The sequence below is a fragment of the Vanellus vanellus genome, assembly GCF_965231255.1.
Source record: "Vanellus vanellus genome assembly, chromosome: 12".
Lineage (NCBI taxonomy): Eukaryota > Metazoa > Chordata > Aves > Charadriiformes > Charadriidae > Vanellus > Vanellus vanellus.
Genome location: NC_138917.1, coordinates 10793914 through 10817946, shown reverse-complemented (window position 1 = coordinate 10817946; position 24033 = coordinate 10793914). Strand labels below are relative to the sequence as shown.

The 24033-nt window shown below is 57.2% G+C and overlaps 3 protein-coding genes across 3 annotated transcripts in view; all 3 read right to left on the bottom strand.

Annotated features, from left to right (window-relative positions):
* Window positions 1-922: 922 nt before the first annotated feature.
* Window positions 923-7869, bottom strand: CPNE7 (copine 7; the record flags this gene model as incomplete). The annotated part of the gene is made up of 15 exons (XM_082489524.1): window positions 923-1060; window positions 1245-1481; window positions 1653-1786; window positions 1876-1927; window positions 2090-2144; window positions 2249-2382; window positions 2614-2673; window positions 2761-2847; window positions 3391-3489; window positions 3715-3804; window positions 3891-3974; window positions 4087-4161; window positions 4702-4776; window positions 4848-5030; window positions 7645-7869. The coding sequence occupies 15 exons, from the start codon at window positions 7867-7869 to the stop codon at window positions 923-925; spliced, it is 1728 nt and encodes a 575-aa protein (XP_082345650.1).
* A 3077-nt stretch (window positions 7870-10946) lies between these two features.
* Window positions 10947-16167, bottom strand: RPL13 (ribosomal protein L13). Its single transcript, XM_082489308.1, has 6 exons — window positions 16132-16167; window positions 15678-15793; window positions 15050-15191; window positions 13463-13636; window positions 12163-12219; window positions 10947-11150 (listed from the first exon to the last, which is right to left on the bottom strand). Exons 2-6 carry the CDS (start codon window positions 15779-15781, stop codon window positions 10992-10994), a joined length of 636 nt encoding a protein of 211 aa, XP_082345434.1. The 5' UTR covers window positions 15782-15793; window positions 16132-16167; the 3' UTR covers window positions 10947-10991.
* A 225-nt stretch (window positions 16168-16392) lies between these two features.
* Window positions 16393-24033, bottom strand: part of SPG7 (SPG7 matrix AAA peptidase subunit, paraplegin) — a 33451-nt gene continuing 25810 nt past the window's right edge. Inside the window, exons 13-17 of the mRNA XM_082489427.1 lie at window positions 22601-22716; window positions 21426-21582; window positions 20700-20863; window positions 19573-19650; window positions 16393-17835 (exon numbers count right to left, since the gene is read on the bottom strand). Of these exons, the coding sequence (XP_082345553.1) occupies window positions 17626-17835; window positions 19573-19650; window positions 20700-20863; window positions 21426-21582; window positions 22601-22716 (725 nt within the window). The 3' untranslated portion in view covers window positions 16393-17625. The remainder of the gene's footprint in view (window positions 17836-19572; window positions 19651-20699; window positions 20864-21425; window positions 21583-22600; window positions 22717-24033) is intronic.

Sequence of the window (24033 nt, the reverse complement as noted above, 5' to 3'; positions counted from 1 at the left end):
ACATGGCACAGCACACGGCACGCAGTGCATGGCATGCAACCCACAGTGCGTAGCACAGCACGTGGCTCACGGCACGTGGCATGTGGCACGTGGCACGTGGCATGCGGCAGAGGCAATGTGCTGGGCAGGGGCAGGAGGAGGGTGCCGGCGCTGCCTCCACTCCCACTCCCGTGGCCTGGATTTCAGGGCCGCGGCACAGCGGGGCGGGCGGCCGCTCCGGCACAACTTGAAAGCGGCGGCTGCTCAAAAGTACCGCAGCTCCAAAGCTCCGGCGCTCCCCTGCATGCTGCCAGTCACGAATCCCCCTAAATATAGGGGCAGCCAGAGCGGCCAGTGGCAGAGCCCGTGCGGCAGCCGGGGCTGGGGACTGCGTTTGGCCCTTTGCTGGCTCTTGCCGCTGGCCGGGGCTGGGTAGCAGTGAGGGGCACGAGGGGGCCGGGCAGCACCCCGGGAGCTGCCTGTCCCTCTACCCACGTCCCGCTGAGCACCCAGCGGGGAGGATGGGAGTCGGCACCCAGAAAGCACATGGCACTGGCACAGGTCTGGTTGCTTTATTGGGGGTCCCCCCCACACACCAAGGGGAGATTCGTCATGCAGCCTCCAAACGATGTCACAGCGACAGACAAGCGGGGACCGAGGGGACCACGGGGACAGCAGGGATGGAGTGGGAATGGGCTGCGGGGCACGGACCACCGGGACTGGGCAATGCCTGCTGGGGACCCCCGGCCCCCTGGGCAGTGCAGTGGGGGTGTCCTGCACCGGGGCACTGAGGCTGTCCCCGTGTCCCTGGCCAGGTGCAAGTGGGGGCACGCTGCCAGCTCCCGGTGCCCTCCCTGCCTGGTGAGGAGGGGTCTGCGGCAGGGCTGGGATCCGGTGGGGACCTCATCTGTCCCTGCGCCACGCCAGGGGAGCAGGGGGGCCCTCACTGGGGCGAGCTGAGGTTGGAGTCGGGGGTCTCAGGCTGGGGGCAGCGGGGCGGGAAGGCCTTGTAGCTGTAGTACTCCACCACCTGCTTGGGCACCTCCGCCAGCACGCACTTCGCCAGGGCTGTCGGTGACGCCTGCGGGATAGGGGACACGGGGATGGATGGGTGAGCCAGGGGATGGTGGCACCCACCCGCCCTACTGTGCGGAGCAGAACCCACAGGGCACTAGCATGGTGTGACGTGATGCTCGGTCCTGCAGTGGGGACAGGAGGGGCCAGGAGGGGCCAGGAGGGGACAGGACCACTGATGCCCCACTCACATTCTTGAACTCCCGGAAGGGGACGAACTGGACGATGTCGCGGAGGACAGGCTCGCCCTTGGGGGAACGCAGAATGCCATCGTCCCCATCCAGGATCTGCATGTCGGTGAAGTCAGCGTTGCCCACTCCCACGATGATGATGGACATGGGCAGGTAGGAGGCGCGGACGATGGCCTCCCGCGTGTCTGCCATGTCCGTCACCACCCCGTCCGTCAGGATCAGCAGGATGAAGTATTGCTGGGAGGAGGAGGGTTGCTCTGGGGGGGGTGCCCAGCCCCGCTGCCAGCCCCATGCGGGAGGAGCCGGACAAGGGCTCTGCTCCGACATGGGAGCAGCCACAAGTGGCATGAGCGTGCTGGGTCTCAGCCCAGCCTGCAGCCTGCTGGCCGGGGGGCAGCAGGTACGTACCGAAGCCTCCTTCGTCCGCTCCTCGTCAGCTGCCACACGAGCCACCTTGGAGATGATGGGGGCCACATTGGTGGGACCGTAGAGCTGTATTTTGGGCAGACAGCTCTGGTAGGACTCCACAACGCCTTGGATGCCTGTGGGGGGATGTGAGAGGTGAGGGGGTTAGCACTGGGCTCTGGCACGGGGGGAGCCACGGGACCGGCCCTGACAGAGCTGGGCTCACCCTCGCACTCATCGTTGTCAGGGTTGAAGTTGATGGCGAAATCGTGGGAGACCTGCAAGGCAAGAGGGGAGGGGGCAGCCAGTGCCTGCCCACCCACCCACCCCAGCCCCCGGTACCTGCCGAGCCCCACGGGAGCCACGGCCAAGGCATGCCCAGAGGGACGAGTGTGTCCTTGGGGTCCCACAGGGCCCCGGCACCCTGGCCACTGCCTTACCTCGTACTTGGGGGGGATCCTTGCACCAAAGCCCAGAGCTGAGAATTTCTTATCGCTGCAAGGGGAGAGGTGTGAGGAGCCCCAGCCCCAGCAGTGCCAGCACCGGTGTGGCCATCACCGGGGTGTCCTGGCCCTGGGGGACCCGCTGGAGCAACCGACCTGTCGTAGTCCTGGCAGATCTCGCCCACTGCGACCAGCGCCTTGAGGTACTCGTTGGGCTGGTAGGGGTTGATGTAGTGCAGGGAGCAGCTGTTTCGGGGGTCCCCGTTGGAGGCTGTGAAGTCGATGGCCACCTGGCAGGTGGTGGTGGTGATGGTGAGAGTCCCTCGGGGCAAGCAGGGCCACTGGCATGTCCCCACTGCGATGGCTCTGCCAGCTTTGCTCACCAGCACCGCGGCAAAGCCACGGCTCGGGGGAGCTGGGATGCGCTGCCCATGTCCCCCGACCCTGGGGATGGGCGTGTGGCCCAGCACTGGACCCCCTGCCCGGCCCCCGGTGCTTTGGGGTGGGGGGACACCGCTCACCGTGAAGTGAATCTGGCAGCCGCCCATGATGTAGTCCAGGAAGGAGTAGACCCTGTGGATCTTCCAGAGGGACCTGTGTCAGCCGGTCCTGCCCCACGGCAGCTGGGCACGGCACAGCATGGCATGGTTTGGCATGGAGGTGCTCACCTTCAGGTCCAGCAGCACCACGACCCCAGAGTTCTTGTAGTTGCGCTTCTTGATTTTGTACTTGGGGTTCATGCATTCCCACTGCACCTGTGGCACACAGCACCTGCGCTGCCTGCGGCCCCCCAGCCCCGGCCCATGCGCCAGCACCCCCCCACCGTGACCCTGCAGCCCCCCAGCCCCATGGTTCTGCAGCACTGGGACCCTGCAACCCCACACCCCCATAACCCCCTACCCCCATAACCCCATAACCACCTAACCCTGCAAACCCACAGCCCCATAACCCCACAGCCCCCTAACCTTGTCTTCCCTGAAGCCCCGTAACACTCCAGCTCCATGGCCTCACGACCCCACACCCCCACAACCCCGCAACCCCATAATCCTGCTGCTCCACAACCCCACGGGTGCAGCTGCCTTCCCATGCTCCCAGCCAGCCCATGGGCTCCATCCAGCCCTGCTGGGGCCATTTCCCCAGAGGAGCCCAGACCCACCATCCCTTCCCCAAAGAGGGGGGCAGCGAGGGGAGAACAGCCCCAAAACCAGAGGAAGAGCTGGGAGGTGCCTCCTGGAATGGGATCTGTTGGCAGCATGGAGGGGTGACCCCACAGGCTGTCCCCACGTCCACGTGCCCACCTTGTTCTCCCCCATCGCCTTCTGCATCTCCTCGAAGGTGGTGAAGAACTCTCCGATGAAGTCGTGTTTGCCCCGCGAGTCGTAGTCCCACACCACACACTGCGGCAGGGGACAGCTCAGCCCCAGCTGAGCAGCACCCGGCGGGGGTGTGGGGGGGGAGCCCACACACCCACACCCCCTAAGCTGCTCCCAAACCCGGCACCGTCCCTGCCACCATCCCTGGAGGCTTGGGGTTCCCCGCATGCTGCCCATGCGGGGCTGCAGGGAAGCCGGGGGACACGTGCTCCTGGGGCAGGGATGGGGGTCCCCATTGCCCTTCCTCACCCTCAGCTTCCTCTTCTCCTCGCAGCTGCAGAGCGAGTTGAGGGAGACCTTGAAGGGCTCCCAGATGGGGCTCAGGTTGTTCTTCACCACCTGCAGGACAAGGGGCTCAGCGGGACTGGGTAGCCACCAAGGTGGCCATGGGCTGGCCGAGGGATGGATCCTGCCCAGGGCCTCACCTCGGTGCGGTACACCAGCTGCTCACTGCGGTCATCGTCGATGCGGTAGATCTCCAGGAAGGGATCCGATTTGCTGAAGAGGTCCTGGAGGAGGGAGGATGGGGCAGAGCACCTTCTGCCCTGCCCGCTCTGCCCGCCCTGCCTGCCCTGCCTGCATGGACCTCCCCGCATCCCCTGCTCGTGGGACCCAGCTCACCTTGTCATCCAGCTTCTTGGCCCGGAAGGCGAGCTCCACATAGCCGTTGTTCCCTGAGATCTCCTCCGAGATGACCTGTGAGGAGAGGCGGCCATGGGGCGCTCAGCACCTGGCATGGCTTTGTCCCCCTGCGCTCCCTGCCTGCATGGGCATGGTGGTGCCCTGGGAGGGGACAGGGTGCCACGCACCCTCCCTGGCACAGTGGGGACCCCCCAGGGTGGCCAGCAGATGTCAGCAGGGACCCTGAGCCCTCCCCACCCCCAAGAGCCTGGGGGGCAGCTGGATGACAGCTAGGACAGGAGGAGGTTCACGTGTCCCAGCTCAATGCTCCCCACCCCAGCTCAGTGCCACCCACATGTCCCAGCTCGATGCCACCCCAGCACCCCAGTCCAGTGCCACCTGGGTGACCCAGCCTGGTACCACCTACATGCCCCACTCAGTGCCACCACACCACCCCAACTGGGTGCCACCCACCTGTCCCAGCTTGGTGCCATCCCAGGGTCCCTGCTTGATGCCACCCATGTGCACCAGCTTGGTGCCACCCATACAACTCAGCTCAGTGCCACCCACATGCCCCAGCCCGGTGCTGCTCCTGGCGCAGGTTTGGCTACTTACCGTGATGGTGGACTTGCCCGCGAACTTCCCGTACTTGAGGAACAGTGGCTTTGTCACCCGCTTCTGTGCCACGATCTGCAAAAGCCGAGGGGTTGGGAAGGGGACACCACTGGTGAGTGTTCTCAGGACAGGGGGTGCGGGCTCACCTGCCCCACGGTGCACTCCATGCCCCCAAGGAAGTCATCGTCATGCGTGCCCACGCCGGCGTGCCCGTGGCTGTCGTACACCTCGAACCGCAGCTTCTGCACCTCCTCGAAGTAGTAGTCCACCGTGAAGATCTTGGCAAAGACGGGGTTGAGGTTGCTCTTGATAACCTCGCTGCGATCCACCTGTATGGCAGGAGCTCAGCTGGGGGGCAGCGGGGCCAAAGCTCGGCTTGGGGCCAGCAGAGCTGCTCAGGACCTTGGGATGCCAGAGCTCGCCAGGAGCCAAGCACAGGGATGCAGGAACTCTGGGATGTGGGGATGCAGGGACACGGGGATGTGGGGATGAGAGGACGCAGGGATGGGGGATGCCAGGCAGCTGCTGGGAAGGACCAGCCCTGCACAAGTATTTACCTGCCCGTGCCAATTCCCAGGCAAATGGCATTCGGAGGCAGTCCCGGTGCTGGCTCGGGCAGGGAGATGCGCCCCTGAGGGCACCAGCCCTGCCAGCCCCAGGTCCTGGGGCAACGCTCCCTCTGGATCTCCGGGCAAACCCCATGGTCAGTTGGAGGGGATGCTCTGGCTCTGGACCACAGTTTGCCACGGCCCCACTCAAACAGGAGCAATGGGCTGATGCCCAGGACAAGCCCCTGCGCTCCCACCCCGGGCTGGCCTAGGGCAGGGGACACTGGCCACCATGGTCCTGGCAGGCAGGTGGGTGCTCAGCATCTCCTGGCTGTGCTGGCAGCAGGTACCGAGTGGCTTCCAGGAGCCTCCCCCGCACCCCATCCCTGCCAGCGGTGACTCAATGGGACGCATCCTGGCCAGGGCACCCTGCCAGCCCGCCAGCCCCTGCCCACCGCCTGCCCGGTCCAGCAGCATCTGCCGAGCCCACACCACCGTGGCGCTGGCAGGGCCACCCCCTGCAGCTCTGTGCCTCCTGCATGGGCACCACCAGCCCCACAGGCCCACCATGGGGCTCTGTGTCCCAGCCACCTCGGCCCCTTGGGTGCCAGCCCTGCCAGCGTGTCTGAGGCCGTTTTGGCTCTCGACCCCAGCGGGCAGTGGCGGAGCCAGCTCCAGCCACCATCCTGGCTGGGCTGGGGGACACACGCTGGCAGGGACAGGGAGGGGACAGCTCAGAGTCCCTCCAAAAGGTGGCCCAGGAGGGGTCCTCTTGCTTCTTGGATCTGAACCTTGCACAGCATGGCACGGCATAGCATGGCATGGCACGGCATGGCACATCACGGCACGACACATCATGGCACGCACAGTGTGGCACGGCACACCGTGGCACAGACAGGTATAAGGGGCTCGGTACGGCACAGCCTGGGTAGCCGCAGCTGGCACGGGGCCCCTCGCCGCCCGCCCTGGCTCTGGCTCCGGCTCTGGATCCAGCTCCAGCTCCGGCGCGCAGAGTCAATTACACGCAGAGGGATTTAGCACTAAATCTGCCGGCTGAGCAGCGGTGATTAGCGAGCGTGGAGCTGCCGGCGCCAGCCCAGAGCTAAGCCATGCGGGAGCGATGGAAGGAGCTGTGCCAGCCCCAGCGCCAGCGCTGGTGCCAGTGCCGGCTCCAGTGCCAGCCGCGGCTCCTGTGGGCACCAGGGCCCCACAGGGCAGCGCAGTGAAGGGCACACGGTCACGGTGGTGGCCCTGATCCCCCCCACCTCTGAACTGCCCCACTGTGTGTGGAGGAGTGGGTGATGCCACCCGGGTGTCCCAGCCCAGGCTGCCTGCCTCAAGCAGGGTGAGACCAGCCCAGAAGCCCCGATCCACCCCAGGGGTGGCCATGGTGTCCCTTGGCCCTGGCCCGGGGCAGCGGAGCTGTGCTGGAGCCATGCACCACGGGCACCCCGTACCCCAGCCCTGCCGGAGCCCTGGGGGACTCGCTGTGACCCGGACATCTGCACTGTCCCCACACGCTACCGAGTGTCCCGCAGCTCCCTGCCCTGTGAGCCCCATGCCCTGCGCCCTACACCCTGCAGGCGCCCTCCATCCCGCACCGTGAGCTCTGCACCGGCTGCGCAGCATCCTCCCTATGCTCCCTGCACCTTGCGCCCCAGTCTGCTCCCTGCACCCCCCTCCGCATTGTCTTCTACACCTGCACCCTGCTCTCCACCCTCTCCTGCACCCTGCACCCTGCCCCGCACCCCGCTCTCCATCACCTCCTGCGCCGTGCACTTTGCTCTGCACCCTGAACGATGCTCTGCACCCTGAACCACACTCTGCACCCTCTTCTACCCCCTGCGCCCTGCTCTCCGTCCTCTCCTGTGCCCTGCACCCTGCTCCGCACCCTGCTCTCCATCACCTCCTGCACCCTGCTCCTTGCTCTGCACCCTGAACTTCACTCTGCACCCTCTTCTACACCCTGCGCCCTGCTCTCCGTCCTCTCCTGTGCCCTGCACCCTGCTCTCCATCACCTTCTGCACCATGCACCTTGCTCTGCACCCTGAACGATGCTCTGCACCCTGAACGATGCTCTGCACCCTGAACCACACTCTGCACTGGCTTCTACACCCTGCGCCCTGCTCTCCGTCCTCTCCTGCACCTTGCACCCTGCTCTGCACCCCACTCTGCACCATCTCCTGCATCCCACACCCCGCGCAGTGGCTCCTGCCCTGTCTCCAGCCCCGTGGGTGCCGCAGCCACCCCGGTGCTGCCTCTGCTCCTGCCCCATCCCCCAGACGCAGACCCTGTGCCCAGCACCCCACACCCAGCCCCGTCACGTCCCCGATGACAGCCTCCCCCCGCCCTGCCCCACTGCGGTGGGTGCCGGCGGTGCCCCCCACCCTCCTACCTCCATCCACTGTCCCTGGGACTGCATCAGCAGCAGGACGCAGGGGTCCGACTTGTTGAGCGTGTCGCGGTCCAGGAGGTGCTTACAGCTCACCCGCAGCTCCACCTTGGAGAGGACAGCCAGTGGGGCCTGGGGTGACAGCTCGGGCGCTTCGCCCATGGTGGCCGTGGCACGGTGGGCGGCCGGGCGCGACGGGGGGCAGGCAGCCCCGTGGGCGAAGGGCATGAGGGGGGAGCGGGGTGGCGATGGGCGGCCGCTGCCTTTGTTGCTGTCAGGGTGCCGGGCAGGCGCCCGTCATGCCCGGGGCACGTCGCCCCGCAGTGCCAGGCGTGGGGACGGAGCCCGGGTGCAGGTCCGCAGTGGCAGCGGGTGTCGGCGAGATGCTCTGGTGGATGGAGGGGACCCTGGGGACCCTCTCTGAGGCGGGGTGGCCAGTTCCAGTCCTGGTGGCTCTGCGGGGCTCTGCAAGGCGTCGAAGCACAGTGGGGTGAGCCGGAGCTGGGTCACCCCTTGTGATGCTGCCCGTGTACCCCCCAAGCACCAGCCAGCCCCATGGGCAATGCTGTTGCCCCCGTCCACCCACCAGCCCCCCAGGCCAACCAGGGAGTCCCGCAGGGCTGTGTTCAGCTCTGCCCCAGCCCGGGGCAGGATGCAGCTGTGGGGAAGGGGCACCAGAGTGGGGCCGAGAGGCTGATGCAGGAGCTGGGGCTGTGCAGGCAGCCCTGAGCCCCCCACCCCAGGGTGCCCCTCCTGGGGCCGGGGAGCAGAAACTCCCCTGCCGTCCCTGCAGGCAGCGCACCCCCCACCCAGGCAGGGCTCGTCGATGAGGGCAGTAGGGACACCGGGTTGTCATCCGTGTCGCTGGGTGATGCTGGCAGTGCCAGCCACATCCTGCTGCCCCGGGTGGGACTGGTGGCACCCCAGGGTGACAGGGGGGGATTCCCGCATGCTGGGGACAGGGGCCACCCTCCACCTGGATGCTGGTGACACTCAGCCAGGCGATGCTGCAGTGATGGGTCACCGAGGGGTTCCACCAGCTCCAGACCCAGCCTGGGGCTTGTCCCCGCAGCTGCAGCCCCCGGGGGACAGGGGCAGAGTGGCCATCCTGCCCTCCTGCTGCGCCCCAGCATGCCCAGCCCAGCCGAAGTTTCCCAGCAAAGTCATGCTGGGCATGGGCCCTCCCCGTGCACATGGCTCTGGTGCCCCAGCTCCGGTGGGCATCGTCCCCCTCCCCCAGCACGGTGGGCACCCCTTGGCATCCCCTGGTGGAGGGGCACCAGCTCCCCCCCTGCCCGGCTGCCCCCCTCACCTGGGTGCTGGTGGGCTCCGCACACGGCCGGGCTGAGGGCTGGGGTCGGTGTGCCAACCGGAGCCGGTGTGCCAGCCGGAGCTGCCGCCGCTGCCACCTCCACACAACTGACTCAAGCTGCAGTTCGGGAGCGGAGCCCTAAGAGGGAGACGACAAGCTCCGTTAACTGCCTCGCTGCCGGCACCGGAGTGGAGCCCACCGACGGGCACCGGGGCTGAGCGATGTCCCCGGCACTGCTGGCCATGCCAGGGCAGGCGCTCCTGCTCCAGAGGAGCCCCCCCGTGGCACAGCCCTCCTCCCCAGTGCCCCACAGCCCCTCGCCCTCCCTGGCTGCTCCCCGTGGGGTACCTGAGGCCCATCCTCATCCTGGTCCCCCACATTCTCAGATAACACCCCAGCACAAGGATGGGGTGTCCCAAAACTTCCAGGTGCCCTCCTCATGTGCCAGAGCACCCAGACCCACACTCCCCCCCCCACGGAGCCCCAGATGCCCCATTTGGGGGCTGCCCCAGCACCCCCCCCCCAACCACATCACCCCAGCACTGCGGTGCTGTCGGCTTGGCTTTATGAAAGATGATGTAATTAGCCCATATTTGGAGGGATTAAAATGCAGATAGGGCTAATAAGCACGAGGGCACCGCGGGGCCCCGGGCTTTGGGAACTAATCCCCAGCTCCGGTGGCAGAAATAGGCCACCCTCCTTCCCTGCTCCTCCCGCAGCCAACCCACGGTGGGACGCAGGATCCGACGGCAGGCATGGGCAGTGGGGCTCGGAAGGATAAGCCAGCAGCTTACCATGGCACGGGCAGCCCTACACTGGGCAGCTCTTGCTCCCGTGTTTGAGGAACCTGGGGTTCATCCAGCTGTGCCGGGGCTCCAGCCACCCAAGCACTTCACAGCATCCCATCCCCAAGTTTCTGTCACCCGACTGCTAATGAATACAAATGACTCAATTATCCCAGCACAGGGCGATTCGCAGTGCAGCCAGGCTGCGGAACAGCCCCAGAACTGATTAGCCAGCAAAGGGGCTCAGTTGAGCACTCCCCAGAGCAGGACAGCCGAGGCTGCCCCGTGACCACCATGCCTGACCCCACATCAGCCCCCTGCCCTGGGACAGGCAGAGCTCAGGAGCCCCCAGCAGCCTGCAAAGACCCTTCTCCAGGGAGGGGTTGGGCTCCTCTTCGATGCCACTAAGGTATTTCCCTTAAAGAAATGGCGTAGAGGTCCCCGTGAAGGGCAAAGCCAGGCAAGTGCAGGGCAGCCCCTGCAGTGCAGGGTGGCTCCGTGCAGGACGCTGCAGTCCAGCAGCGGGACCCCACTCCAGCCCGCAGCAAGCAGAGCAGGTGCCCCCCCCCAGTGCCCTTCCAAACCCAGGGAGCAGCACCCCATGCGCGGGCAGGGCTGCAGCCCGGCTGCGGAGCAGGTCACTACCCCACGAGGACAATGGGACCTCAGGTGAGGCATGCGTGCCTGCAGCACAGCAAGCACCCACGGGTGACACCCACCAAACACCCCACCTTCCACAGCAGAGCCAACTGCTCTGCCTCAGGGAGAGCCACAGGCAGAGGTGTGGAAATCATTAAATCTGAAATAATGGCACAGCAGAGAGCTGGGTGGGAAGCAGCAGACAAAGCCTGTCAGGGATGGGGTATCCCAAAAAAACCCCCCTCAACTGTCAGCGGCCCCCCACGCAGCAAGACAGGGTCAGGCTCCAGCACGGGTGCCAGCATCCCTGGAGATGGAGCAGAGGCCTCCCAGAGGGGAGCTGCGCAAGGCTGAAGCGTGTTTCACCCATTTTCAGGGAAGTTCAGAGTCTTTAACCACAGCAACAAGGCTCTCCTACATCTGAACAGGAACTCCTCAAGACCATGTCCCTCCACGCAGGGTGGCCTGCGATATGCACCAGCTCCTGTAACACCCCAACGGAGCGGACAGGCACAGGGCGGCAGAACAGCTCAATCCCATGCCTTTGCCCTAAAAAGACAGCACACTCATTTCTACATTTTTTTTCTTTTATTGATAGTTCTAGGGAGCACAGTTCATTTCTTCTTCTCCACATCCTGCTCTGCCGCTTCTTTGGCGCGTTTTGCCCGAATCCCAAAGAGACGGGCGTTGGCCCGGGCCATGCGCAGGCTGGCAAAGGCCTTGAAGTTCTTCTCATCTTCCGAGATAACACGGGCCTTCTCCCGTTTGAAAACCTAGTGGGAGAGAGCGCCAGACAGTCAGACTGCACATCAGAGGCTCCCAGAGAAGACTGTATTTAAGGCTTAACACAATTAATCTCGCTACATTTTTACCACTAGCTCCAGGATGCTGTTAAGAATAGAGCATTTATGCCATCTACAGGCCCTGCCCTTATCATCACTCCACCAGGCACCTCGTTTCAACCGGTTCCTCATTTGCCAGCGCACGTCAGCACAAGACCAGAACATACCAGGGAAAAAAAACAAGCGCAACATGCCATCTGAGTCAGGTTTGTGGCGCACTATCAACAGCACCTTTCGGAAGCAGTGAGGGTTTGCGAGACAAACGGTGACTACGCAACCTGCCTGGGCTGTCGTGGCGCCAGCACACACTCCTCACCCCCACCCGCAACCCAAAGCGTCCCAAATTTCACAGGGGGATGAGCTCCCTCAGAGATACAAGAGGACAAACCACCCTGCAGCCTGCCTGGAGGACACAGCACTGAGCGCAAAAACACACTGGAGATATTTCATGTGTGCTGTGACCTTTGTCCTCACAGGAACTGTGCGATTTGGGGGGTTGCTGTGCAGGTGACCCTGTGGCCTGCTCCAGGGAGCGAATGTAGCTGTGCTTCTCCCATGTGCCACTTAGGCCAGAAGTGGAACACATACATGATTATTCCCAACCAACGCATCTTGACCTGAACCCGAGACAGGTGCCTGGAGCTCTCCTCTGGGTCCAGAAACACAGCTCGTCACATAAGGACTTTCTCAGATGGTAACAAACTCAGCAGAGCTGCAACTAATTAGTTCTTTGCAGTGTGCTCTGCAACACTGAGGAACCAAACAGATCTGGGCAAAAGACACGGTCAAGTGTGACCTGTTCCTGGTTTTGTTTAGTGCAGGATGGGAACTGTCTGGAGACAGCAACCCTTAACTGCACAACAGCGAGAAGAAAAGAGAATTCTCTCTGTGAAGTTTAAGTCTCAGTAATATCACACAGAGAACACGATTTAGCTAAACTTACATTCTTGATCGGCATAACTGGTCCAGTCAGCTGAGTTGCCATCTTGAGTTCCTCAGCCTGCGTAACAAGAGGACAAAAGACATTATTTAAAAGAACTATTTAAAACTTCTCAGGCTAGCACCTTGGTTAAAAGCACGCCCTGTACACAGGTACCAAGCTTAAACACGCTGTTAATCCTGACCGGAGATTTAACACCGACTGTTAACGAATTCAGCATTTCAGCCACGAACCACAGGAATATTTGGCACAGCCGTGCCGCATCAACAACCCGCGTTTTGCCTGGCTATCGATCAGCCCGGATCTGGCCAGGGGAGCAGCAGCCTTTTCGGGAGTTTTGCCAGTTAGAAAAATGTTGACATCTACTATGCCATTTTTAGTGTCGATACCCAGCGTATTCCTCAGCAATTCCTTCTAAGGCCAATTCCAGCTTCTTGTAAGCATATAGCATTGCACAAAAATGATTAAGTTTCATTTTAGATAGTTAATTTCACATAAACAAACAGTATTCCAGACACAGGTATCTGTACCTATTGGTAGAGGAGCTCGAGGCCCTTCCTCCCCTGTTCTAGAAAGCATGCAGAGTATGGTGGGCTCCACTACAGTTAAGGAGCTCAGAGCCAACAGACTCTCCAGAAGACTGAGGAGAGCTCCAACACACCACCCTGCTTCATGACTCGCACCGCCCCACGGGAAGCACGTATTTACTGTAGGCAGAGCCAAGGAAAGCAAATTGCACTCTGCATCGTGGTGAGATTTTTATGAAAAGCATTTTTGTATGTCAACAGCAACAACCTTCTTGAGACTGCTTTACGCATGGCTTTCACCGAACTACTCCACTGAAGAGTTTGTCCTTGCCTCCCTCACCCTTTCCAGAGCAGAACAGACACTCCAGACAGGCTTTTCAGCCATTCCGACAATTTAGCTTCAGGAACGAGAATTCAACTGGTTTGTCAACAACCAAAGCTCCACCAAACACACCATCCATCTCAGCTGCACCCCTTCAGCAGCATGGCAGTGTCTGGGCCAAAAGTCTGCCCAAAACCTTACTGTAACCCCGGAGATCCCTGTGGAAGGTGACTCTACCATTGTGCTGGGCTCGGCCATCCCCTACATACGTGCACGAGAACCATGCTGCCCCTAAGAAGGGCTGCACCCCCCTGGGAAGAATTTACGTTATGAAAAGTGTTCAAGAGCAGTGCCCGACCGCACACCACGGCACTGGGATGGACGGATGACCAGACCTCTGAAAACGTTACTGGACACAGACCCTGTGAAACGTTTCTAGTGGCCAAGTACTTACAGAGCTGTCTCCCTTCTTGGGCATAGCTGGCTTCCTTGGGAAGAGGATAAGCTTGGAGCGGTATTCCTTCAGCCTCTGCACGTTGGCTTGCAGGGACTCGGTAGACTTGTTACGTCGCCGGGGATCCACAGAGATTCCAATAGTCCGGGCAAATTTTTTGTTAATGCCAGCGAGCTGAAGAGAAAGGACACAGTATCAGCATCCGACAGCTCCCAAAGCCACAACGCTACTGCCAGGAGCCGCTCCGGTCATCAGCCAGACAAGGGCTCAAGCGTGGCCACCACAGGCTGTGGTGTCTGGAGAAAGGCTCAACACCCAACCAAACGGCCCATTGGCAGCACCAGGGCCTGGCAAAAGGCAGCAGCTATGCCACAAAGGGTGTCCTGCTGTCTGTACTTTAATGCTTAAAAAGTTCCACAGACTTTACAGTAATTTTTGCAGATGGATTTCCTCAGGAGAGCAATGTGCAACCCCTGAGTAATTATGAGTGAGGCATTTTAACTTTGATACGCATCAGACAGAAATTTATGAAGCTGGCAGGCGGGTAATGCTGGTTCACTGAATACTGGAAGCTCCATTAACGAAGCGTATTTTGTAACCATCCTTAACAAGAAATAACCTCATTTTCTGTTTGAAGACAAACATCTGTGTACCATTTTGTATTACGTCATTATCCAAAAATTAAAGAAAAATAAAGTAATGAAGCATTTGGCATCCAGAAGAACAATTTTACTGCTTCAATGCACTAATTTCACTGTTATAAATGTTTTAATTAGATACTAAACAACGCACAAGAGGCGGCTGTGGATGCTGGCTGCCAGCAAGCACTCATGTTTATTCCTGCCCACTGTGTGGAGATATGCGGGTGGGGGTTTCTACAGACCACTGCGATCCTGCTGTTAACAGCTCATCAGTTCAGCACACCTGGGAAGGTAATAGCGAACAGTTTCCCTGAAGTAATAGAGGGCACTGAACACTTCCCACAGACTTTTAAGTGTTCCTAAACCAACTCATAGCTATTGCATCAGAAACAGCCACAGCTACTCTGCGATGGGAGGCAGAACAGTTCCTGTTCCTGGCACAACATCCCTCACTTCTGTTAGGGATAAGCTGAGCATGGTTTACTTGGTCAACAACACGAACAGGTTCACACTGTCTAAAACTTTTAGGATTAGCAGAAACGTGTTTCACAAAGAAATAAAAGAATTGAATGAAGAAGCCATTAGTCTTTCCCCCAGCCCCCCAAAAAGTTTAGGAGACTTGACTAAGACTCTGCCAGAATCTGATTTTAATGGAATTTTGTCTAAGTGAGACTGAGAAGACAGACACTTACTTTTCAAACCAACCTTTCACTCTGATATACACTACTGCATCCCCACCCACAGTTACAAAGAAAAAGCAAGACCAGTATTTTCTATGCTCCTGTAGAGCCAGCAACACCAGACATCTCCTGTCTCAGCTAGTGTCAGCAGATACCAACACCCCAGCAAGTCACTTGCACATTGTCTACGTGCAGAACAGGAGAAGAAAAACAAGCTCAGACTCAGAGATAGTTTTATCAGGTTGATATCAGTTGTCCATACTTACTTTAAGCTCTTCTAGGCTGAAGCCTCTGCCAGCACGAACTTTTTTGTGGTATCTGATAGTAGGGCACCTCACTATAGGCCGGATGGGCCCAGCCACAGGACGGGGAGCGATGCGGCGAGCCTTCACCTGGCGGGCCTTCCTCCTGGATTGTTGAAAAGGACAGCGATCAGGAACACAGCATTTCTGCCAGATGTGCCACTCCTACACGGCTAAGAGACCTCTCCTGCCAAGCAGCATCTGCCGCATGGGGAGCTCTCAGAAACAAACAAAATGCAGGCCTGGCAGCTCAACAGGCCAGTGCCTGATTCTACAGAACAGCCGCAGTCATCAGATATACAAGGGTTCAAGGGAATCATCAATGCCGTACAGCGATTCCGGAGATTTCTCATCACTTGACCGCAGCTGGAATAGCCTGACCCTGACCCTGACCAGAGACCCCATGCCAAATGAGTACCCTGCTGCAATCTCAGAACCTTTAACAAGATTCGTTAGGGGAAAAGCTTAAAAGAAAGACGCAATACTTCCCAGGCAACCCAATACAAGATGAGAGGCAGCTTCCCCCAGCCATAGCCGGCGGCAGTAGGCCCGGCAGGAGCGGCCCTGTGGAAGCCGGGCCGCGGGTACTCACCTACGGGTCTTGCGGGCGGGTTGGTTGAACCATGTGGCCACTCGTCGCTGCCAGTCCTTGTGGAAGTGGGGCTTCAGGATCATGCCATTGCGGCTGGGCGCCATGGCTGCTGCGGCCTGTGAACACGGGCAAGGATAAAGGCGGCTGCCGGTCCCGCCGGGGCACCAGGGCTGCAGGACCTCCCCCGGCGAACCGGCCCAGGGCCCTTCCCCGGTTCTCGTGCCACCTAGGCCAGGCCATGATCGCCCCCGAGCCCGCTACCCCCAGCCCGGCCGGGCCCAGGCCCATGCTCAGGCCGGGACCCAGTCAGCGCCTCCCCCGGGCCCGGGTCCAACTCGCAGCCCCCGCGCAGGGCTCCGACCAACCCCGGGGCACAGCTCGGCCCGAGACACAGCCCACGGCGGGCGGATGGCGGCGGATAGAGCCCCCCGGCCACAGCAACGCCCCGACTCACCTCCCGCCACGCAAATGGCCGACCGGAAAAGGAAGCGGAGGCGTCGAGCACGCCGGAAGTGCGGCAGCAGCGACCAATGGGCAGCCCCGCCAGAACGGCCCAATCAGGACGAACGCACCGGAAGCGGCCAGCGCAGCTTCACCGCGCTCGTAATAAAGATGGCGTCAGCTTAAAGGGCCAGGGCACACCGCCCGGGGGAGGGACCGGCAGGGCGGCGGAGGTACGGACCCAGCTCGGGGTGCGCCGCAGCATCTCCTGCACGGCAGGAGGGGAGGGTGGCAGGGGACCACCACCCACCTTGGTGGAGCCCGGACCTTGCAGCGGTGTGAGCTGCGGCCTTGGCCGTGACAGCATACCACTAGATGGCACGGCCACGCCACTGCGCCCAGGGAGCCACCCAGGGCCCTGCACTGTCCTGCAAGCATCCCGGTGTAGCACCACTCGGGCTGGGGTCTTTCAGGTGACAGACAATCCGCATGGAATAACTCGAGGTAATAATCCTTCCTAACGGATTCACCCAGCCAGGGCACACCAGGCACCGTGGCTTTAATGCTTTCCCTGATGCACAGCCACAGCCACGTCATCACAGCTTGTTTTGGAAGAGCCATGAGGATGGAGCCAGACGAACTGTCAGCTTTTTACTGAGGGTCCCCAACGGACACACCTGAGCACTGCCAAGAGTGCCTCTCCAGCTCCCAACCAGCAGCGGACTCCAAACCGGGCAGTCTTCCAACGCATAACTCGGAGCCCCTCTCTGCGCTGCTGGTTTCTAACATCACACTGCGGGGTTACCTTGGGTTCCGCACACAGGATTTCCTCAGTCTGTGCTTTTGAGACACTTGCTATAAAAACTGAATGTAAGTTATGGGCCAGGGAGAAGAAAGCTCTTATCCTGTACAACGCCACAGCTGTGGTAAAGCTTTGCACGTGCCAAAACACATGTCCACGTCTCCACACATTCGACAAACAGAGCAGACATCATGGACAGTTTATTCTAGTGAAGACTGTTTTTCAGTTTCTATTTTATGTTCAGCAGCAGAGATGGTCAGAGGTTACAGCAGAGTCGTGCAAGAACTACAGCACCCCTGGCAGCTCAGAGCCTTGCAGGGATTTCACTACCCTGAAGGGAACGGCCCTGCACTCCTGCTATGTCCCATGTCACATGTCACAGCGAGAGGTGGCTTACAAGGACCCCACAGGACCTCTCACCCTTAAGAACATGTACACCGCTCCTGCATACAAGAAATCTTTGCAGCAGATTAGACTTACCCAACTCCTAATCACTACTTCCCTGCTGAGAATCAACTTCAAAATCCTAAGGAGTTCTCCTTCCTGCAGGGAAAAGCTCGTTAAGAGCACAGCGTAGCTATCCCTTAATTTTTTGGTAACGGCAGCACAGAGATTCCCTGCTCAGTATCTTTGATTCTAGAGCTGAAAAGGTCTGTGCCCAAAAGAAGCCTCTAGAGTCCTCCCATTCCACATCAGGGGTGGGCTTCATACTGGTCTCAGGCGTGGCTCTTCCTCCTCCTCCTGGTTTGGTGGCTGCTGGGGCATTTCTTCATCTCTTGTGTCTTGCTTGTCTCTCTCCGCTTGAAGCCAGCTCTGAGGAGCTATCATTTTCTTCGGCCCATGGGGCGGAGGCCCAATCAAAGCTTCAATGTCATCATAATTTATCACTTCTCTCTCCAGGAGGGCATTAGACAGCTAGAAAGAGTAAATAAGGCATAATGAGGTGCAGGGGTTTGAAAACAGCCTCTCTGAACTGATCCGATCTCCCCCTGCCAGCTCAATTCGGATCTCAACATCTGGACACAGCACGTGCTGCAGCCCGCGAGGAGCAGGCCCCTGGCTACCTCCCCACAGATGGGGTGACCCGAAAGCCTGCTGGAGCCAGTACAAAGTTCTCCAGGCTGCCAGCACCTTTCACAAGAGTGCTTTTGGCCAGGAATACATAGTATGACTGGAGGCAATAAAGCAAGCTCTAGGGAATGATTTGGCAAATCAGAATTCCGGGAGCGATTAGAGAAGTGCCCTTTCTGCCACTGTCACTGCACCTGTGGCCCTGCCCCTCTGCGATGCCAGAGCAGCACCAGAGGAGACCAGAGCCAGACCCCTCCCGTGTACACACAGCGATAACAAAGAGCTGTCTGTTCCTGCAGGCATGGGCTGAAGGTCATCAGAAGTTCCTCTCTAGAAAAGCTGAATTCTCTGGCCCCTCTGCCCAGCAGGACTGCACTTGAGCAGCAGGTGGCTGTCAAACATGGAATGGCTCAATCCTGCTGACAAGAAGCGACACACTGGCCTGGCAACTGAAACATTTACTCTACATACTTTGGCTTAACTTAAAAGTTTTTCTGTGATGAGCCTCTAGCAAACATCTGACTGCTGTTAAATGAAAGCATCGGACCAGAGGAGGCCTGCAGAGAGGAGACCCCCTAACAACGCCTGCCTTTGGAGCACTCCCAGGGCACTGTCCCGGGGACGGGACTGCAATATGGCCACCAGCAGCGTGTCCGAACAAGCAAGCAAGCTCTGGCTACTTTATTATGCAGGAAGCCTGCGGTTGCGTAGCTGAAGGGGTGGTTGTTGTTTGTTTAAGAGAAGATTTAAGGAAAAGGATTGTTTTATTTGCAAAACATGCAACACTAAGCTGACTCCTGGTCATTTGGATATTATGGACCGGACTTCTGAAGGAAAGATCAAGTAGAAACCCAGGGTGCTGCAACCCAAGCACAGCTCAGCCCAGAGCGATGGGTACAGAGCTCCTGGCAGATAGCTGGGGACGTGCCAGGGTGACTGGCTAGGGGACTGTCAGGACACAACGGGGAGGAGGCAAAGCTCTACCCCCGCAGCAAGGACTCTTTGGTATATCAGGTATCAGGGAGCTGGCAGGTGAAAACTGCCTGGAGTCACCAGAAAGCATGAACCAGCACCAGTCGACCAAGGTGACAGGTCCCATATTCTTTCACCAAAGCCAGAAATGGTCCACTCAATTCCTGTATGTCTACAGGACCTGGGAGGATGAGCTGTTCCTGCATTTGCAGGTGGCTTCACAAAAACAGTCACTGTCTGCTTTCCAGGAAATTACACTGCCAAGAGGCTAACAGAGAAGTGCAGGTGAGGGAGACAAATTCTAGCTTTGATCACGTCCACAGAGCACTCCTACTCCTCCACCCTGCAAATACCAGCTGGTGTCAGGAGGCAGATTACTCACTGCTGGAAAAGGCGCACATTCCTCCCCGTGCCTGTTCCTACTCTGGGGATATGCAGTAAACAGTCACTTGTTCACAACACGAGCCCCAGCACTCCCACTACAAGACTTTCTAGGACCACAGAGACACTGCAACTGCCGAGCTACAGAGCACAGAAATTAGAAAGGCAAGAAACACCAGTTTAAAAAAAACAAACCCAAACAAAACATCCCCCACAATGACAACTTACTGTTTGCAGCTTGTCCCGGTTCTCCAGTAGGAGTTTTTCTGTGCGCCTGTAAGCCTGAGCCACCAGGACTTTTGCTTCCTAGAAGAATAGTGACAAGAGAGATTTGGAGTGCAGGTGGCAACAAACACGACATGTAGATAAACAAGGAGAGCACTGAGGGATGGAATCTGCAGACTGAGCCAGGCAGAAAGTGGTTCTCATCAGCTGAAAATACAGATAAACTGTTTGGAAAAAAAAAAACAAAACACCAAAGGAGTACTCATGATAAGGAACAGTGAACTCCTGCACAAGCACAACTCTTCAGTAGAGTCTCAGCTGATGGGAAATGCAGTCTAATTAAGGAGGCTGCACAGCAGCAAAAGATGCAGTTCAGCACAAATCCCAGGGAAGCAAAACCATAGTGCTTCTGAACCACAGTTTTTTTTGTTTCCAGCTATTTGACTTTTCAACTAAGGCAATGTTTTTTGCAGCAGTGAAGCCCAATTTCCTGTCAAAACAGGCTAACATTTTTCAGTCAGTCTGAACCACCAGTTAGATAGCTTCTCTGATCTAGGAAGTGGAGACATTTAAATTGTGCAACTGAGACTTCAAGTAATGTAAGCATTGCATAGCCATACATGGGACTCCTGAGGGCCTGGAGAGACTTCATGCAACAGAATCTTTCCCTAGCTGGGTATTTGTCGGCAGTTCCACAACCACCCCCCAGTCTCCCCAGATTATTCTTTCTTCCCCCACAAAGCATTTCTCCCTCTCTCCAAATGTTGCATTTGCACCTCCTGTCTCGCAGAACCTCACCAGGGTCCTGTCTACACTGGAACCAGGACTGCAGCTTTTACAGTCAGTTTTATACACTGCAGCATCTCTCACAGCCACTCACTGCAGCTCCAAGCAGAACAGTGCTATTGGGCTGAACTCGCAGCTATATGTGATTTTGCCTGTTCTTAATGTCTCACTGCATAGTCCTAATACACCGAAACAGAACAGGTAAGTGCTAAGTTGTTGAAATTCACTACTTAATGGCTAACAGAAAAATGCAAATTGTTTGGGTGCAAGTGACTTGCATTTTTTCACTGAACTGCAGAAAGTAAAGAACAAAAACAGGAACGTGTAACCAAGAGTGGCCTTACATGGTCCATCATTTGCTGAAGTCCCTGGCTGAATGGGCGCCGACCAATTCCAGCTGCACTCTCCAGGTCCGGGAAGGAGAGCTGCCCAATGCTGGGCACCATCCCATACTGCTTCACCATGGAGTAGGCTATCTTGGTCACTTTCTTCAGGTCATCCTGCGCTCCTAGGCAGGAGAGAGAGATGCAATGCTTGCCAGCTCTGAGCTGAGTGCAAGAGAAGCACATCCTGTGCAAAACACACATTCCACTAGTTGAGATTTAGAGGACCCACAGGAGCCCACGGAGGTGAACACCCCACCTGCTGACAGACCTTTCTATGCATACTGCAGGACCCGTTCACAACAGTGGGTGAATGAATCCACTGGTAGCTAGCTCACGTGGAGTGCTTACCTGCCACTGCCTGCTGTTATTCCATTTGGATACAACTAGTTGGAAACACAGCTCAGAAAGCTCTAGGCCCTCCCATGAGCCAAGAGACTCACTGAGTAATTGCATCTGTGACCTTAGGCTTTGGGACAAGTCTAAGACAACACAGTGGCAACCAATAATGAGACATCTCCATGCTCACAAATGCAAGCCCAAGATCAAAACATACCATTTGGCACTTTTTTCCAGTGCAGGAAACCTCTGCCTCTTGCTCAGATCACAGTTGGATAAAGCAAGTGCAGAAGTTCAGGCTCTCTTAGTACAATCTCCACCTGCCTGTGCCAGGGTCTGGCTCCTCACCTGTAGTGACTTTGTTAAAGGTGATGGCCTCAGACACTCTCCCTCCCAGTGCCATACACATCCTCTCCAGCAGCTGCTCCTTGGTGAAGAGGTACTGCTCTCTTGGAAGGATCTGAGCAAATCCGAGAGCTGCATTTGTTCGAGGGGCTATGGAAACCTGCAACACAGAGCAGCTCCCTCAGTTCAGACAACATAAGAGCTCCCAACTGCAGCAGCAGAGGGAGAACAGGAAGAGGCCTGCATTCCCAGCAAAATTTGACAAAAGCTATGGGGGAGGCTGACCTACAGAGACACAGCCAAGGACTGCAGTATGTCACCATTCCTGTAGAGAAGGCTCTGCCTTCACAGCTACAGACATACACTTTCTGCTCATTAAATGAAAAGGAAACTGTCCTCAACAGCAAGCCAGTAAAATCGAGATTTAGAGTTGCTTTGGAGGGCATAAGTCAAACAGTTCACTTTACTGTGTTCCAGAATCACTGAGACTACCTGGAGAAAGATAGGTTGTGTTCAGAAAAGTAAGAGCCATTTCCCCCACCCATTAAATGAGAGTAATTAACAAAAGTTCAGCTTATACAATAGGTTATTCAGAGTGAATTTGCTGCTGGTGGTGAGCCAAGGAGCTGTTGCCCTTGTCATTTCCACTCCCCACCTCCTCCCAGTGTCAAGGCTTTTCGAGGAGGAAATGTGTATGGGAGAGAACGCCTCCTGGGGTGCCAAAGAGAGGCCTTTCCCTACAGAGAAGGGCTTCAGACAGACAAACTTGCAAGCACGCCAATCTGAAAAACACATCTCTCTCCATCAGCATCAGAGCAGTTCCTGCAATGGTAGCTTCGCTGGCTGCAACATGCTGGCAAGCCATGGCAGGGAAAGAGATCATATACACACATGTGTCCACAAAGAGCAGTGCTTTGTGACTGGAGGAAGTGCATGAACTGAGCAGCAGCATCAGGAAACTCAGGTTCTTTCCAACCTAAATGATTCTATAATTCTTTATTTGCCATATATTTTGCTGCAGTATTCACAGCTCCAAGCTTATGGAGGCCAGGGTAATGCCGCAGAACTCCACACAAGTACTACAAAACAATCAACGGGTCTTGGACAGGGGAACTCCAAAGGACTCTCTTCCCAACCAGCAACAGGCTTCATTACGCACCAGCTGGTTGTGGAGTTACCTTCATCACAGCCTCTGTGTGCTCCAGCAGCCAGCCAACCAACGCGTGACCCGATTCATGAAATGCCACAACCTTCCTCTCTTCTGGTGACAAGATCTTACTTCTTTTAGCAGTGCCTATAGGAACACAGACAAGGATTTGATAAGGTAACCAGCAGGACATAATCTTGTACAGCTAGGTGCACAAGCTAGCACAGTCTGGGGCTGAACAGCCAGCAAGCTTCATATTGCACTCTGTCTAGGGAGAGGCAGTAAAAAGCCCTTCAGTTACACACTGTGGGAGAGGCGCTCTCTGTCCCTGCAGTAGAAAGCAATCCAGCTTGGATTGCTTGAAAACACTAGCAGAAACTTTTCCCTCCTCTCCTCCTTACCACAGACTTAATCATTAGACAAATAATTTAACATTTGATTAGGTCACAGTTCTAGAACGCAAAGCTCTGTTCTTCCCCCAGCTCTGCCAAAGGCATGCTACACTACATCTTTGCCCAGGGACGGATCTGCAACAAGTCAATCTACCATTTGAAAAAAAAAAAAAAAACAAAAAAACAAACCCAAAAAAAACAAACACCACAAAAAAAACCCCAAACCCAACAAAACCCAAACCAGAGACTGGCTAGAGCATCGTACCGATTTTGCTGTACACTCTTTCAGTCCCTTAGGCAGAATATGAGAGAAGCAGGATGTTGCATTATATATAAGAGAGGTCCCAGTTGAGATTCTTGTGTGTTAGGAGTGTTCAAATCAGCAACAGACCAAGAGCGTGTAAAAAAAGAAGAAAATAAGAAAATCTTTCTCCAGACCCTGGAAATGTCTCTGATTACACATGGCATGCTCCGTATGAGCTTATTCCCAGGCTCCTCAGAACTAGCAAATTAAGCTGTAACTCACACTTAGTACTTCCTCCAAAAAGGTGATTTTTGAAAGTGGCTATTTTCCAACCCAGTAGTCCATAACACAGAATAAGTCCAATTAGGATTTAAAAAAAAAAAAAAAGGAGTGCTGAATTGAAGTAAAACTTTGAACATGTAGAAAATGTTAACTACAGAACACACTGCATATCAAGCAGTCATTGTAGCTCTGTATGTTGAATGCAAAAAAGGTACCAGTACTTTAAAGCCAATGTCTCTACACAGTGCCAGGAGCAGCAGGGGTAGAGCAAGCAGAGTCAAGAGCAGAATTACACCAAGCTTGCTTGATATCTTGGAAAACAACATTCTATTAACATTAATTTTTAAACAAAGTCAAGAGCTTTATTAAACAAGGAAACAGCAAAATTAGTGTGGCAGATCTTGTAAAATTACTGCTCAGGGACCCTGGAAACCACCATGCCCCGCAAGGCATAATGGTGATGGAAAAGCAGATTAATTGCAACAGCATTGATTTTCATCAGTCAGTCCCTTACCCTGCCTTCAGCAGCATGTGTATGCATGTGCC

What these genes read in the sequence shown, in the direction of transcription:
- RPL13 (XM_082489308.1), bottom strand. Translation starts at nt 15,781, where the DNA reads ATGGCGCCCAGCCGCAATGGCATGATCCTGAAGCCCCACTTCCACAAG. An exon ending in CCAAGAAGGGAGACAGCTCT is followed by an intron (nt 12,220 to 13,462) that starts GTAAGTACTTGG and finishes CTTGTTACGCAG; the next exon opens with GCTGAGGAACTCAAGATGGC. An exon ending in CAGTTATGCCGATCAAGAAT is followed by an intron (nt 11,151 to 12,162) that starts GTAAGTTTAGCT and finishes CTCTCCCACTAG; the next exon opens with GTTTTCAAACGGGAGAAGGC.